General features: G+C 37.5%; 1 protein-coding gene across 1 annotated transcript in view; it reads right to left on the bottom strand.

The window, feature by feature from the left end:
* SVEP1 (sushi, von Willebrand factor type A, EGF and pentraxin domain containing 1) overlaps positions 1 to 16,730 on the bottom strand; it is a 106,273-nt gene that overhangs the window by 23,304 nt on the left and 66,239 nt on the right. The window contains exons 22-37 of the mRNA XM_053465856.1: positions 16,279 to 16,392; positions 14,185 to 14,298; positions 13,343 to 13,544; positions 12,210 to 12,367; positions 11,029 to 11,227; positions 10,500 to 10,675; positions 9,408 to 9,532; positions 8,269 to 8,392; positions 7,298 to 7,468; positions 5,982 to 6,155; positions 5,345 to 5,464; positions 4,921 to 5,097; positions 4,089 to 4,173; positions 3,537 to 3,728; positions 1,598 to 1,765; positions 502 to 1,174 (exon numbers count right to left, since the gene is read on the bottom strand). Of these exons, the coding sequence (XP_053321831.1) occupies positions 502 to 1,174; positions 1,598 to 1,765; positions 3,537 to 3,728; positions 4,089 to 4,173; positions 4,921 to 5,097; positions 5,345 to 5,464; positions 5,982 to 6,155; positions 7,298 to 7,468; positions 8,269 to 8,392; positions 9,408 to 9,532; positions 10,500 to 10,675; positions 11,029 to 11,227; positions 12,210 to 12,367; positions 13,343 to 13,544; positions 14,185 to 14,298; positions 16,279 to 16,392 (2,972 nt within the window). The remainder of the gene's footprint in view (positions 1 to 501; positions 1,175 to 1,597; positions 1,766 to 3,536; positions 3,729 to 4,088; positions 4,174 to 4,920; positions 5,098 to 5,344; positions 5,465 to 5,981; positions 6,156 to 7,297; positions 7,469 to 8,268; positions 8,393 to 9,407; positions 9,533 to 10,499; positions 10,676 to 11,028; positions 11,228 to 12,209; positions 12,368 to 13,342; positions 13,545 to 14,184; positions 14,299 to 16,278; positions 16,393 to 16,730) is intronic.

Genomic DNA, 16,730 nt, shown 5'->3' with positions numbered 1-16,730 from the left:
AAGTCATATTATTAAAAAAAAACAATATGGATCGTGCTCTAAATCCACATTTGCCACAAACTGCAGATAACAAATATGACAGCGATGAGACTTTCTATCAGATTTTAAATATTTATGTACCTACATGCAAAATTGGATTTAAACTCTATTGGGGCATTAGTATAAAGCCCACTGGGGCTCATGTATTAAAAATAATAAAGCTAAAATGGCTTTGTGCAAAATGTAAGAAAGCAAAAACAGAGTAAGAGTCGACAGGCTTGGACGGGTGTTGAGAGTACACCTTGCAGTAGCATATAAAACAACTTTAGTTTTATAGCACTGTTGTACAATCAAGTAACACGCATCTGTCTATGTAATATGCATTAAAAAAAGTGTCAAGCAGGACAGTATATATGCTAAAAAATATATATATGCTAAGGTGTAGCAGATTTTTTCTACATCATAAATTAGCTTTAGCTCTCTAAACTTGTGATTTATAGAAAAGGAAGTGAACACACACACCTCTACAACCCCATTTTCAATTTGAGGAGGATCTCCACAAACCACTGGGTGGCATGTTGGTAAGCGTCCACTCCATTCCCCAGATGCCTGGCATGTCCTTTTCTTCTCTCCTTTTATGTAGTAGCCTTTATTACAACTGTAAGCCACCACTGCATCAAAGCTATAGTTGGTTCCACTGACATATCCATTTTTGATGCTGTCTGGTTCTCCACACCGTACCGGAATGCACTGTATACTTAAAGGTGAGGGATTCCACTGTCCACCACGAACACATTCTATCTTAGCAGATGTATTAAGCACAAACCCTTCCATACATTTGAAGGTAACTGTGGTGCCAGAAACAAATTTTGCTTTGTTTAGGGATTCCAAGATGCTGTATGCCACAGCAGAAGGCTTCTCACAAAAATCAGCTATGCAGTGCGGTGCTTCTTTATCATGAGGTGGTACCCACTTCCCTTGGGCATTACACAGCATCTTTGAGTTATCAGCCATGCTATAGCCATCAGAGCAATAGTAATATGCAATGTCGCCATACAGCCGATGAGCACTGTGAGAAGAAGCATGGTCAACGTTGGGAGGTTCGTCACATGAAACAGCCATGCACTGTGGGGTATTTTCACTCCATTTTCCTGTAGACAAACAACTTATGGTTTCCGGACCAACTAGGGTGTAGCTGTATGGAAGAAGATGCAAAGATCTTTTAGATTTAAACTTCTGAAATACAATTCACATAGTTTCGATTTTGATCAGTAGCAAGAAATAGAAACGAAAAGAACATTTTATGCACGGTAAGTGAAATATGGAAAAATAGCAAATATACCTTAAAAAAATACACAGTTAATGGCACGTAACATTATATGATTATATTTGGAGAATATATATAAATAAAACATTAAAAAAACAGTATGTCTATACTGTATGTATATATATTTATATATATATATATATATATATATATATATATATATTTCATAATGCTTCTACTACTATATATATATATATATATATATTACATAATGCTTCTACTATATATATATATATATATATATATATAAAGATAAGTAGTAATTGTTCTAATAACCAGTAAACTACATACCCTTCTTTACATTTGTAGGTTACTGAATTTGCGAAAGTGAAGTCTTCCCCAGTCATGACTGCATCTCTCACATGAAGTGGGGGACCACACGATACAAGCTGACATGAAGGAGCTTCTTCATTCCACCTGCCAGAGGCTTCACAAATCAAAGTTGAAGGGCCCTGCAAGCTAAGGAAAATGTTTTAGATGAAGTAACAAACATTTATTGTCCAGTCATTTCATATTGGCAAAACATACAAAGCGATTTATAATAATAGTAGGTTGGCCATGGCTGACTTCCACAGACCAGTGTGTTTAGGGAACAAATAATACATTGAATATTTGCTCTTGTAGAGTCTGGGACCAGAAACATTAGAAAGCCAGAGACTGCACAGTATTAATCTGTTTGGCATTTGATAACCACAAATAGCCATATTTATATTGTAAGAATATTGAATTACGGTATATGCTTGACCATACTTGAACCAAACAGATATTTCGAGAGTGCTACTTGATTTATTCCCAAACTGTGTCATATGTTTATTGATGGGTCTTCTGTAATTTTGTATTCTGAAAAAATACTCATACTCTATTTGAAACCTGTTTGTATCCCAGCATTAACAAATCAGGGGTGACCAGCAAGCAATGCTGGGTGTCCAGTAGAGCATTAGGACATCCTAGAGCAGCAGTTCTCAACCTGTGGTTCACGACCCCTTTGGGGGTCAAACGACCCTTTCACAGGGGTCACCTAAGACCATTGGAAAACACATATTTCACAATATATAATTACATAATTTTATGGTTGGGGGTGACCACAACATGTGTAACTGTATTAAAGGGTCACGGCATTAGGAAGGTTGAGAACCATTGTACTAGAGTATGCCATAATGCCACAGGACAGATTGCCTCCATGTTATCTAAAACGTGAGCAGGACCCATGAATAAAAGTTCTAACTTTGTATATTTTCTTATAATTCCATGTCGTGAGGTGTCCATTATGAAGTGGATCCGTAATCTAAAACTCAGACCCATAAATTACTTGAGAAAACAAGTAGCTATTTGCTAGTTGTAAACACAAGAATTTTAGAAAGGGCCAAATACCTAACACATTTTCTACTAAGACATTTAAAGTCCACACAGGGCCACAATGTTAACTATGTAAACCATACTGCTGAGAAACATAGTGCTGGTAGGTTTAGAAAAGTAGTGAGATATATATAACAAATTGTTGATTATTGTATAAAGTGACATAACTTTACTGCTTATGAAAAAACACATTAACAGACTAATATGAATGATAATTTCATACAACATTAAAAGTGGGTATTATACTTCCTAGGGGTAGCAGAGGTATTACAAAACACTAATCTGCAACCACCAGACAAGTCCTGAGACTTGCTGTTCACACAGAAACCGTGCAGTGGTGCCACCACGGCAAGGGATTCTGGGTAGGTGTGTGCAAATTATGTTAACAACGATCACCTTTTTTGCTCTTTATCCACTTTATACATAGACCTCTTGGAGCAAATGGAGCTCGGGGCAGAGGTGCAAAAGCCAGATCGCCACTCATGGCTGTTCTATCCTTAATGAGGCTAGTTATTGCCTCCTTTGTTACAAACATGAAAAGTGAACATGTGCTAGCAGCAGTGCATGCCCATGTGTGTGGAAGAAGTGCACTAAGTGATAGAGCAGGATTTCTTACCTAAGTGCTGTTTGGATTCCACTAAGTAATCGATGAGTACAAAACAAATCTGGGCATGACTCATAATGAATGTTAGCGAATAACATAGTGCTAACACAAAATGATCATCTAATTAGAAAAACTAAGTAACATGAATATAAAGATGACCATGACAAATTATTAAAAATACATTTACAAATTTAGACTAAAAAGTAGCCTTCTACGGAGACGTGTCTTACCTTTCACATACTTATAGAAAGAGTATATCGTATAAATTACCTGTATCCTGTATTGCACGTGTAAGACACAGTAGACTTGAATGTTATGCCACTCAATTTGAATGTCCCATTGTCTATTTCCTTTGGCTTTGGGCATGTGACAGATTCACAAGACGGGACATCCTTGCTCCAAAAACCATTAGCGAGGCAAACAGTCTCTTCATTACCAATTAAAGTGTATCCCTCATTGCACCTGTCACAATTTTGCAGTAAAGAACAAAGAATACATTATCAGTGCTCAAAATCTGTATGTGTACGTATGTATGTATATATATATATATATATATATATATATATATCATAAGGCTTTAATATTTTATTTAAGAAGTCCTTGGTTGGCTAGTAATTTGCTGCCCGGTAAATTTAGATTAAACACAGTAGGGTCTATAGTTGCTTGTGAGTGCATAAATTTGTAAGCAAGGACATATGAGATGAATGACAACTTGAATGTGCTTGTCTGAAATTCATACATTTTAGTAATTTGCATATATATATATATACCACATAGATTGTTACCCAGATTAAAGACCAATAAAAATTATGACTTTTTTACCTGAAAAAAACGGTTTTGCCATATGTGAAATTGGATCCCAAAATATAGCCATTTTCAGGAATGGGAGCTTCACTGCAAGATACAGCTTTATAGAGAAAAATTAAGCAAAACAAAACTTTATTAAGCATCGCAAAATACCACTTTTAAAAGATAATATGGTTCTGGTTAACAAGCATAGATATACTATTCATGTGAGAGCATTCAACCACTGTGCTCACTGGAAAGATGTCCAGAAACGCACATCTCTCTCACCCAACCACATGGTAGATATAAGGAAGGCCTCAGAAACGGATCTGATGGGGTGTTATGTTACAAGGACCTAAACAGGTGTGTTGTACTCTTTAAAGCTCATAACCTCAAACTTACAATCCATTATCCAGGACCTTAGTCTTATTAAAGATGACCCATTTTGTATAATAAGTGTAGAAGTCCAATATAAAGAGACACTGCAGCCATCACACACACTTTAATGCATATGATAGCCGGGCAGTCCCATTTTATGGGGTCCCCCTTGTAAATGGATGGCGGGACTCTGCAGAATACCCCATTTGCACTTGTCCCTTTGCCCATCCCCAGCTGCATGCGGTGCAGGAAATGTGTTCAGCTGAACACATTTCCATGCACGTGATGTGCTTACCTCTAGTCAACTCCAGTGCTTGCTCAGCGTTGGTAAGAACCAAATACAAGACTTCTTCACCATAAAATAACTTTGCTGAGCTAACCATTTTTTTTTCAGAGCACCCCATTTATTCACAACACATATTTTAACATTACAACTAATGTTAAGATAGTATGTGACAATAAGCATATCACCTTTAATAGTGTTCTGTACCTTGGCAGTACGGTATTACATCATCCCAGTCACCAGACTCTAAACACGTCACCTTCATTCTTCCAACTAATTCATAGCCCTCATGACACGAAAACATCAATTCACTTCCAACACCAAACTGGTTACCGGAATAGTTGCCATTTTCCAGTCCTCCTGGATCTTTACACTTTACAGGTTCTTAGAGGGAGACAAACATTATAAAAATAAAGGTTTATTTCTATGTTGCATGCAAACTGATTATAAGGTTCCAAGAGCATCACAGTCTTTTCCTTCTGTTCAAGTATGGCTTAACATGTTAATGGTGCTGTCAATTTTGGCTATTTTTAATTTTAATGTTATCAAAGTTTGATTTTCAAATATGGACAAGGAAAGTACATATAATTCCCAGCACGGGGTACTACCATGTTGAAGAATTCAGGTTTACCTAAGCATTTTTTGCCATTGCCGCTGTAGGGTGCCATGCAAGTACATATATAGGAGCCATTGGTATTTTTACAGGTAGCATGCTCATCACAGTCTGATCCAACTGCACATTCATCCACATCTTAAAAAGAGAGAAAACAATATGTTATTATTCATAAGAATGCATCCACCACTTACAGGGAAGAATAAGCTAGTCTAGTGGCTTATTCATTCTCAGAAGGCAGTGTTCATCACAAAGGACAAGCTTGCATAGCTTATCTACACAAAAAAGTAACACGTTACCTTAATTTTAACTTGGGGCATGTATGTGTATGGTAGGAAGGGCTAATGGATCAACAGAAATGGGACCAGATGTTAAGCTAGGATGCAGAGACTTGCATGTTCTCAACTGAGTCTGAGATTAGTAATGGAGTAAGGCAGAGCTGCCATTAGAACACTGGATTCTCCTTCTCTTTCATTCTGAACACTGGGTACGTCCATCAATCCTATGGCTAGTTCATGCTTAGCATTTGTGTTGGTGTTGTTATGTGATGGTGAGAGCGATGGGGCACTTATTTGCAAGAATATTTCACCAAGAATCATATGTTACAAAACAAACAACGTTTATATGATAAAGGTAGAAATCCATATAGATTTACCTAGGCACAATGGAGAAATTCCATTCCAGCTCCCATTGTCTGTACAGAACATCCTTGAGTCACCCAATAGGTAGTAACCAACGTTGCACTGGTAAGTTACTGTGCTGCCAGCATGCAGGTCCTCAGCATTATAAAAACCATTCTCCAAACGTGGTGGTATTCCACAGCTGATTCCTTTGTGATATTAAATATGTTATTATTTCAATGCTTATAAATTTCTCCAATGTAAATGTTAGCTATAGCTCTCATACAGCTAAAAAACAATGTGGTTCAATAACTACATTCTCCATCTATCTATCTATCTATCTTTCTATCTATCTATCTATCTATCTATCTATCTATCTATCTATCTATCCAATGTTTACTGCAATGCCAGATGTCAGTATATATCATTAACTTCAATGGTGACCTTCCAACTTGGAATACGCTGAGAAATGGAAAATAATATGAAAGAAATCAGAAAAAGCATGTCTTACACAAATGTTGATTTTGTAAAAAGGTCACCAAGCCACCCAATTTTGAGCTTTCTCTGAGAACTTTCCAAACTATTGCCTTAGCTGCTCAGTGATGGGTCCCGTGCATGATAGGCGCTGACGCTCACTGAGAAGCACATGTCAATCTGCAGCTGGGTCTTAGTGAAAGACACTGATGTCTTTCCAGTGGTAACCTAGTCATTATGTATTTAACCGAACTGTGACAAGAACTTGGCATGACCCAACTGAGAGCCAGTCTCGCTTCGTTGTCACATCGAAGTTAATATCTAACTAACTATTCTCAAATGTTCCCAAATTAATATTTTAGGTTATAGTTTTGTTTATTTACCATTGTCGGTCATATAAAACTCCCACTCCTTCCTGATTTTACCAAATGTATTATTAATTTAAAAACATTCTTTTTTTCCACTGATTCTCTGGCTCTGCAACAGACAGAACTATTTGAATTTAATGGTTCAAGCAAGGGATGCAAACTCAGCAGATCTAATCTCTAGGTAGTTTGACTTCCAAGGCATCTGCAGAGTTAGATTAAGGTGACCCTGTCATGTATCCATTTCTGGGTTAAAGAAAAGAACACATAAACTTCTTAAAAAGTATGTTTCTTGAATAACAAAAGCACACTTGCTCACTTGCCCATGCTGTTATTTAATCTACCTGTTCTTTATCTGACCAGTTCTGTCTTGGCAGTATTAATCTTGTAAGAAGCAATTTAAAAAATAAAATAATTACAATTTTTGTTGACATGAGAGCATATTTACCTGACCCCAGAATTCAGTTTATTAGTTATTACTATACTCGGTTAACGTATACAGTCATACTAACGTTCACAATGGGGGAGAGGTTGATCCCACTCTCCAACATTAAGACAGACATGCTCAGATTTGCCTACGATCTGGTAGCCGGGATCACAGAACAAGCTAATTATTGACCCTGGTTTGAGATCACTTGGTGACGTGCGCAAATGAGGTGACGACCCCTCCAAGACGGGACAATCTACATGGTAGGGAAAAGAACACAACATTATAAGATGTTCCAAACTGAATACTTATTAAACCTTTTTCACAATTAAAGGTAAAGAAACCAGATGATCCTGCATGTGATGATATAGTAGCCTATTTTTTTTTCTATCAGTACCGGGACCCATTACAGAATGGATGCATCTGATCTAAAGGTTAGATTCTGCCTCCCACCTCCTCTGTGACCCATTTGGAACTGTACACACGCACATTGCTGTTGACTGCTATATGCAAGGGTACAGTTCCATATGGGTCACAAAAATCAGAATTTCTCCAATGTTAGATCATTTTTGTGCTATGTCTACAACCTAGTTTGTTTACTGTTTCCTTAATTAAGACACAATTAATAAGTGTGTCACTGAATTATGATGTAGCTCCCTGGGCCATTAAATACTGTCAGACTTACAATACCCCTTGTAAACAAATTTTAATGGCAAGCCTGCATATAATTTAATTCTGCTGGGACAAAATGCCCTTATATTCCCAGTTAAATCATATCCACAGTTATTCATGGAAATATAACCTCAATAACACAGGAAATAATAAATAACATAAAACAATGTGCGTTCATAATATAGCTATTTATAAAAATAAAAAAAAAACTACATTTTTCAGAATTTTTGCAGGAACTCACAAAAGAAGATTTTGATCCTCATACCTTTACCCTGACTAATGCCCTTCCATCCTTCTTGTAGAGTTTCAGCCAGTTACACAGAGATAAGGAGCTTATTTCTAGATATTATTTTAAGCCAACAGATTATTGACTAAAACTCTTACCCGAGCAGAATTTGCTCTTACGGTCGACTTTCGCTCTTCCGACTACTCCTGGTAGGAAATCAGCCCAAGCAAGTACATTTCCCTTTTGAAGTTCATATGGACACGAAACAGCCAAAGATTTGACCTGATGGGATACATATAAATACATTTGAGGGTTACTATTTTCTTTCAGGCAATGTCTTCGAATAGAACGATAACAACAATCACATTTATCATCTATAATCTGTAGTGTTTATTTGTAAAGTGCCCTATCTATCCATCCATCCATTGGAAGCTGTAGAATAAAGATGATTTAGAAGGACTCCAATTAAATACATTATTAAACATAAACTAATTGACATAGTACTTATGATCACATAATAGTTAGGAATCTGTGTCTCACTCCTCCTTTATAAAAAAAAACAAGGGCCCCAAGCAAACTAAAACTAAAAAAAAATAAGTATGCTCTAGCTAAGGTATATGAATTTAAATACACACAGTGACATACACTGTACAATTACTATTCTGTATTATGTATATAACGGCATGTATCCACCTCGGTTACCCTTACTTTACTATGTCAAATAATTTCATCAGTTTAAAAAAAAAAATTCTTTTTTATTGCATTTCAATCTATCAAACCATGCATATTTTTAAGTATTTAGGACCTAAAACATAAATCAATTAAAATAAAATGTATTCAAAAGAAGGTATATACCTTAAATATAATTTGCCTGGTTTATTTTATGAAGCCCTTTTGTGTAATATCCCCAATCTCATTCTGAAATATATCTTTTATAGCTGGCACTCCATGTACTTGGTCTTGTCGCAGTTACTGTGATACGTGCTTTGCTTGGCATGTTGGCCCAAATGTTTACCTATGTTTTCTGGAATAACCTGTTTCTATATATGCATGTAATTGTACACATTATTACTTATTAACATGTTTTCATCTGTTTAGTGTTCTGGGAAGATTTTTAAACCACCTGAAAAAGGAGGTACTGGGCAGCTCACTTGGGGCTTCACTCTCCTTAACGATGCCCATAATCTTAGTTCTGTTCTTTCTGACCACTACAATATAAACTTGTCACACCTCCCGCGACCATCTGAACAGCAAAAGTGGTTTCCAGCTGTCAATGCCCCCAAAACATGATGGTTACCTGATCTGGTGATAATGGGTAGTCCCAGATATTAAGCTGACTGATTGACCCCACAAATGATTCTGCAGGATTAAAACCTTCTCCTCTTTTGTCTTGTTCTTGTGCTAGAACTAATGCACCACCACCTAAAACATGAAAATCAGTGCACCAATGTGAGACACAAATCTACTTTCAACATAGATGAGAAGCTGATTAAATATATACAAATATATCAGCCATAAAATGATGACCACCTGCCCAATATTGTGTAGGTCCCCCTTTTGCTCTCAAAACAGCCCTGACTCGTCAAGGCATGGACTCTACTAGACATCTGAAGGTGTGCTGTGGTATCTGCCACCAAGACGTTAGCAGCAGATCTTTTAAGTCCTGTAAGTTGCGAGGTGGGGCCTCCATGGATCCATCCTGGTGCCATGTGTTCACCAGGTAAGCGACGCACATGCACCGGGCTATCCAGGGGATGTAACAGAAAACCTGTTCATCAGCCCAGGCTCATGTGTCCATTACAGGTGCTTTCAGCAGTGGACAGGGGTCAGCATGGGCAACCTGACTGGCCTGCGGCAATGCAGCCCCATACGTGCACTGTGTGTTCTGACACCTTTCTATCAGAACCAGCTTTAACTTTTCAGAAATTTGAGCTACAGTAGCTCATCTGTTGGATTTGACCACACAGACAACCCTTTGCCCCCACGTGCATTAATCAGCCTTGGCCGCCAATGACCCTGTCGCTGGTTCATCACTGCGGACCAGGAACACCCCACAAGAGCTGCAGTTTTGGAGTTGTCTAGCCATCACAATTTGGCCCTTGTCAAAGTTGGTTAGATTCTTAGGCTTTCCCATTTTTCCTGCTTCTAATACAACTTTGAGGACAAAATGTTCACTTGCTGCCTAATATATCCCACCCACTGACAAGTGCCATGATAACAAGATTATCAGTGTTATTCACTTCACCTGTCAGTGGTCATAATGTTATGGCTGATCAGTGTACAGTATATACAATGTACCTCTCACTAGAAGCCTGTTCCTACTGTAAAGAAAACATAAAATGCCCATATAATGTATAGATTGTTTGTTTTTACATTGGATAATACGTACCAGGTATACTTGACCCCACTGATAAACCTTTTCCACCATCTGATAGGCTTCCATCGATGTACACCTTCCAGGACCCATCCATACTTGTCCAAGACACAGCAATATGATGCCATTTTCCATCATTCACAGGAGGGCAATCTGTAATCCTTTCCTTCCCATTGACATATAGTACCCACCTGTACATAATACATATAAAGTGATTAAGCATACATTTCTGGGGAATAAAGAATGGCAGGAACATGCAGATGACCGATCAATTGGTTCCATATTTGTGAATGGTTCGGCTGAGGAACTTGTGTAATATGAGTATCCATATGAAAGTTGTCTCCTCTGCAGAGGGTGTATGGAAATTGCTGTTATTATTATTGGTGGTAGAAGTGGTAGTAGTATTATAATACAGAAATTGGTTGATGCTGTGGCAAAACATGTTTTGGAACTAACTTAATGTACAGTTGTTAACATTTACAATATTCTAAAAAGTTTTGGAATGCTTCCTAAGAGCCCCATTACGTTTCTACATTTGAATTACCCATTATAGTCCGTAAGTAGGAAAGCATTGTCACTCTTGTCTATTGCGTAGGATATAGGAGTTCCATAGTTGGTAGTGTCAGAAGACCTCATCCAGAATGCACAGGTTATGGCACTCATCGTTGGTAAGATATTGTCAAGCATGACATAACCATATATTCCAGAGACTTCAAAATCCAGGTTAAATCCAGAAGACTGTTCTGCATAAAACATAATGGTGTTAATAACCTGATAAGGTACAGCAGTAAATATAGTGCAATTTTGCTTTGATTTATGTAGGCTAGGAACAATATCTGACTCGCCCAGTATAGTCGCTAAAATCCAGGTTGTTAGAGGAATTAGAGATAACGTAAATGAACAAAATCAAGAGTACTCAACATAATATACGCGATCAGCCTGTCTATTCACTAAAGCAGTGTTTGCCATCCCAGTCCTTAAGGTAGACTAACAGGGCAGGATTAAGTAATTACCACAACTTATCTAACTATTCCAAAGGAATTCATAAAAATGTTCAGAAAAAATCAATGGTGTGCCTCGTAAGCCCAGGTTGGGAAAAACTGCAATAAAAGGATGAAATGTTTTCAAATTTTATTTAACATTTCTCCCATTAAGGTAAACGCAGCCGATATAGAACGAACTTTAAAACAGACAATTTCCATGACTAATTGAGAATCTGACTTTTTGTGGGTCAACTTGCCGCTCCTATGCTTTCCACTACAACTCAGTGTGAACTCTTTCACGTTACACCTACTGGAAATATTTTATATCTGTTGAGTTTACTTTAGTGAATCCACAACTTTCTCCATTTAAGGCAGACCCCGTGGAGCTGACTACATTATACATTGTTTATGTCTTGCAAAAGAAATTATCTTTTTAAGAAATAAAAAAAAAAGGGTAGGGGAATATTAGGTTAATAAGAGCATCTTAACAAGCACTATTGACTTTTAATAAAGTCAAAGGTGCTCAATGTTAATTTGTAAAGAGACAAATCTGATGTTCCTGTTTAGAACTCAAACCACTTTTAGAGATGTTTGCCCACTCAATGTTGGCTGGGAAGTACAGTAAAATTTCAATACACAGAAGCATCAGTGGTTGTTCTTTAGTTAAGCCACCAAATGGTGATTACAAATTTAATCCCTAATTTAAGAAACACTTTTTAGCTCTTGCCAGAATATGTAATACCTGTGTCACACCTGGTTCCAGAAAATCCTGGTGGGCATTTACAGGAGTATGAGTTCAAGCCATCTACGCAAGTAGCATGGTTAAGGCAGGGACTTGACTGGCACTCATCCACATTGATTTCGCATACTTCTCCAGCAAAACCCTCTAAGCACTGACACCTAGAACATAAATAAATGTCAGCGTTTTCACATTGCAACATACTGGGGCTTCACCTTTAAACCAAGTAATAAAAAAGAATAATTACACATAATTCCCCATTCGCGTGACCATATGTTTTAGTAATATCAGATTTATTCCACAATGGAAAAGATCTACAATTTAATTATTGCTTATCAATACCAATATTTTGAAAACTAAAGCTCTTGACCAAGTAACCTTGACTTTAGAAATTTGACAGCAGTTGAGAAACACTGTTCTTATCTGACCAATATGGCTTTAGCAGTTTGTATCTTGCACTGACAAAACCAGTCAAATAGATCAAGGCGGCGTGGAAGAACCGTCTCTTCATTTGATCTGTGAAAGCAGTTTTATCGCAGAAGGGGAGATATGGTGTGATCGATTAATATCAGGTTTTAACCCGTGTGGGAGTTAAGGCACATTTCAAGAGGTTACTTCATCAATGTATAATATCTTTAATTGCATGATGAGTAAGGTCACATAAAATGCTGCGTTTCCTATCCTCGCACATGGCAGGGCAATCAGCAGCTGTGGCCGAAACAAATAACCCATTATTAACTAATTCTCTCTGTGGATATGTCATATTAATTCTCAGTTATCCATATAAAAGAGATTCATTTAAATGAGAAACTGTAATAGCAGAGTTGAACACCATAACATCTTACTAAAATAGTAGCTAAATCATAATCAGTTTAATTTGATTGAATTTAACATGATGTTGACTGGAATCAAAACACTTCAAAATAATTGGAAGTGTGTACTAAATTGGAGATTGATGACATCTTATTTAGCAAAGTAAATATTGTCTGAGCATTCAATGACACCCTAAGTGATCAGACTTGTGTGCACTTGTATGTGATATTTTATAGTTTTGTAGAATGACCTTCATTGTTTTGTGCACCATGATACCAATCGACTTGACTCAAAGCATTACAAGCAATTGTTTTTCTTATCACCTGAAGCTGTCAATACCATCAGTGCACGAGGCCCCATTCTTGCAAGGTCCGCTCTGACACTCGTCAACGTCTTTGTCACAAATTTTGCCGGTAAATCCAGGTGGACAAACGCACTGGAAATCTGCCTTCAAATCTTCACAATAACCATTATTTAAACAAGGCTTGGATAAGCATTCATCAATTTCAATTTCGCATCGTGGCCCTGAAATAAGAAAACAAAATGGAAACCCTGAAGCATACAAGACCTTTCGATTCTGAAAATGAATTCATGGTGAATTCATATAATAGTATGTACAGTGTGCTGTAGCAAACTTCTACAATGACATCACATGCTTGGACATCACAGGCCTGCATCTCCTCTTGCATCTCACGGAAGGCTGAATGAGGTATAGTTTAATATAAAGAATTCTAAATATGATTTTGTTATTACTATTACACACAATTGGTTCATTATACAGAAATATGTGATCAACATATTTGTTATTTTATTTAACTAAAGGTTTTCCACTTAAGCCTGAAACTCGAGTATACATGAGCTATGCGCTTTGATAAAAAAACTCATTCCCTCATATGTTCATTGACATTTACGTCCACCAATATGGCCGAGCATGGTAGCAAAATGTGGCATCCTTAGCATCTTCAACTAGAACAATGAATGGATGGAACCAATTAGGACTGGGTAAGTTCCTTCTCAGCTGTGTAGAATTCCTGATGAGGTCTAAGGGTCACATTCACTTTATATGTAATTAGTTTTTGCAAAATAAACCCAGGTGCCTAATGTCAAATTGTAAAATGTGTCAATATTTTGCAGCCTCACGGACGGAGGTATTGAACGTACTTACCAAGAAATCCATTTGCACACCGACAGAGGTACATATTAATTCCATCAATGCAGATCCCCTCATTTAAACAGGGACTGGAGCTACATTCATTTACATTCTCTTCACACTGGGGACCTTTGAAAAGAGATAAATAAAAACGGGCATTTTCAACCTAATTTGTTTCCACTGGATATTATTTTCAGACTTTACCACAGTTGTCAAAATGTTAAAGCTTGTAATACTGACAAATACACACTGTCATAAGCACACCATCACAGACAGAAGACCTTACAAGAGTAATTAGTTCACAACATCACAACAGCCATATTTTTTGCTCACCCCTTTATCCCTTTTTAAAGCACAATTAATTACCTGTATGCCCTGCTATTTTGTCTTCACCTTTATTACCTTCTTCTTTTTGTCCATGATTATATTAACAGACCTGGGAAAACCCAGTGTATCCAGTTGAAGCCTCTCTGGGTGATCTCCTCCTTTCTCCTGGTGTGACATGACCCACGGGTGCTCCGTCATAAAAGCCCCAGGGAAGTTCCGTGTAGCAGCAGAGGTTGTCTGCGTGCATCGCACAGACCTTCACCGGGTGATCTCCTCTCTGGCAGCCGGTGAACGTCCACCGGGGGTTCTATCGCGGAGCACCAGAAGGTCATGTCACGCCAGCGCTCCATCACCGAAGCCCCGGCAAATGTGCCGGGAAGCAACGGAGGATGTCCGCGTGTAAATGTTCACTGGCTGCCAGAGAGGATGATCCAGGACCCCTGCAGTGCTGGGGGGGATCTGGATCTTAGTCTTGTAGTCAGACTTGTATTTGACGACCTCGAATATAAGACGAGGGGTATTTGCTCTGAAAAAAACCTTGTCTTATATTCGAGCACATACGGTATATAGCATCACATGAAGAAGCTTATATACTGAAAGGTTAACCTGCAAATAATTATATATATATATATATATATATATATATATAATATATAGTATTTATATATGAAAATATGTCATTACAACAAGTAGAATTCATAGAGCCCTCATCCGAAATATGTTAAATCTATCTTCATTTACTTGTGTTTTAGATGATTCAGTTAGATATTCTTAGGCTCCACTTGTGCTATTAAGGAAACACTAGTACATATCACAATATCAGGTTAACAGCTAAAGGGCTCTCAAATCAAGGAAACTTTCTACTGACAAGGCACAAATACACTGTCACACCACTGGTGCCACGTGTTGAAATGAAGAGAGATTGTACATGTGTGCGGGGAGCGTGGGCAGCACAACATTAAGATTAGAACATGTTTTGTTGACTTGTGAATTCAGATTTGTATGAATTTCAAATTAAACAAAATTTGCTGATTTCGTCAATTGAGACGAATCTCAGAAAACAAGGCCAGACACCCCCTGCGCTAGGATAACCTAAGGGCGGAGCTTCTGGTGATGCACACAACTCCAATTGGAAGATCGGGGGAAGAAAATGGCGGACGTTTACTGGGAGGTTATCTCCAGGGAGATGAGGACGAAGAAAGGAGAGAAAAAAAGATGGAAGAGAAAGGAGAAGATGCAGAACAAAAAGATGCGTGACATGGAAGCAGAAGTAGTTGGCAGAGTAGGTAGGAAGACATGAAAGAGAGAGTGAGTCAGAGAGAGTGTGAGAGTGAGCTAATTTGTTAATGGCCCCCAATTTTCTTCTGAAACGAAAATTCAAGAAACAGAATTTGTTTCCCAAAAATGAATGGGCCAAAAATGAACAGGATAATTTATCCGAATCCAAATAATTTTTGGCCCATTTGCATGTCAAATGTTTTGTCAACGTTTCCTACTTGATGTCCTTACCACACCTTGTGAATCAGATAAGATCATTTGTTTGTCAGAATGGGCTGTATTAAAATTGGAGGACATTCTAACTTCTAGTTCCATCCATGTGAAGAAGGGGTTATGAACTGGCATGCGTTTATGAATTGGCCATGCATTTAGCAATGAAAGCCGCTCAGATTCTCAAGTAAAAAAAACCTAAGCCAGTCTTTCGTTTCCACATCTCTGTCTATACTGCTTTTTACTACCTAAATATCTAAACATCATATAGTTTCACCCCAAAATAATTTTTACCTGTGTATCCAGAAAGGCATTTGCATTTGTACTCCCCGATTTGATCAAAACAGATTCCGTTGTTTTTGCATGGAGTGCCATGACACTCATCAATGTCAATATCGCACTTTGCTCCTAAAATGCATCACAAAATGACATAGGTGGGTTACAAATACTGATTAAGAACCTAAGATAAAAATACAATATGCACAATACTGCCATCAGGGTTCTTTTGTATATACAGTACTTTAAACATAACATAAGTTTATTAGCAGGTTTGGTTGTATTTTAATAACCATAAACCTACATATTTATATTGAAATATACATATATTTATGGAATGGGAATTTTACCAAACAAGAAAAAAATATTATTTTATGATAAACAAGCTAGTCTATTCACTAAAATGTGAATGTGCATAAGCTGACAAAAAATGCCATTTTGCAAGAACAAACCATCTCATATACTCACTA

The sequence above is a fragment of the Spea bombifrons genome, chromosome 1 (genome assembly GCF_027358695.1).
Source record: "Spea bombifrons isolate aSpeBom1 chromosome 1, aSpeBom1.2.pri, whole genome shotgun sequence".
NCBI lineage: Eukaryota > Metazoa > Chordata > Amphibia > Anura > Pelobatidae > Spea > Spea bombifrons.
This window is presented reverse-complemented; position numbering and strand designations above follow the sequence as displayed.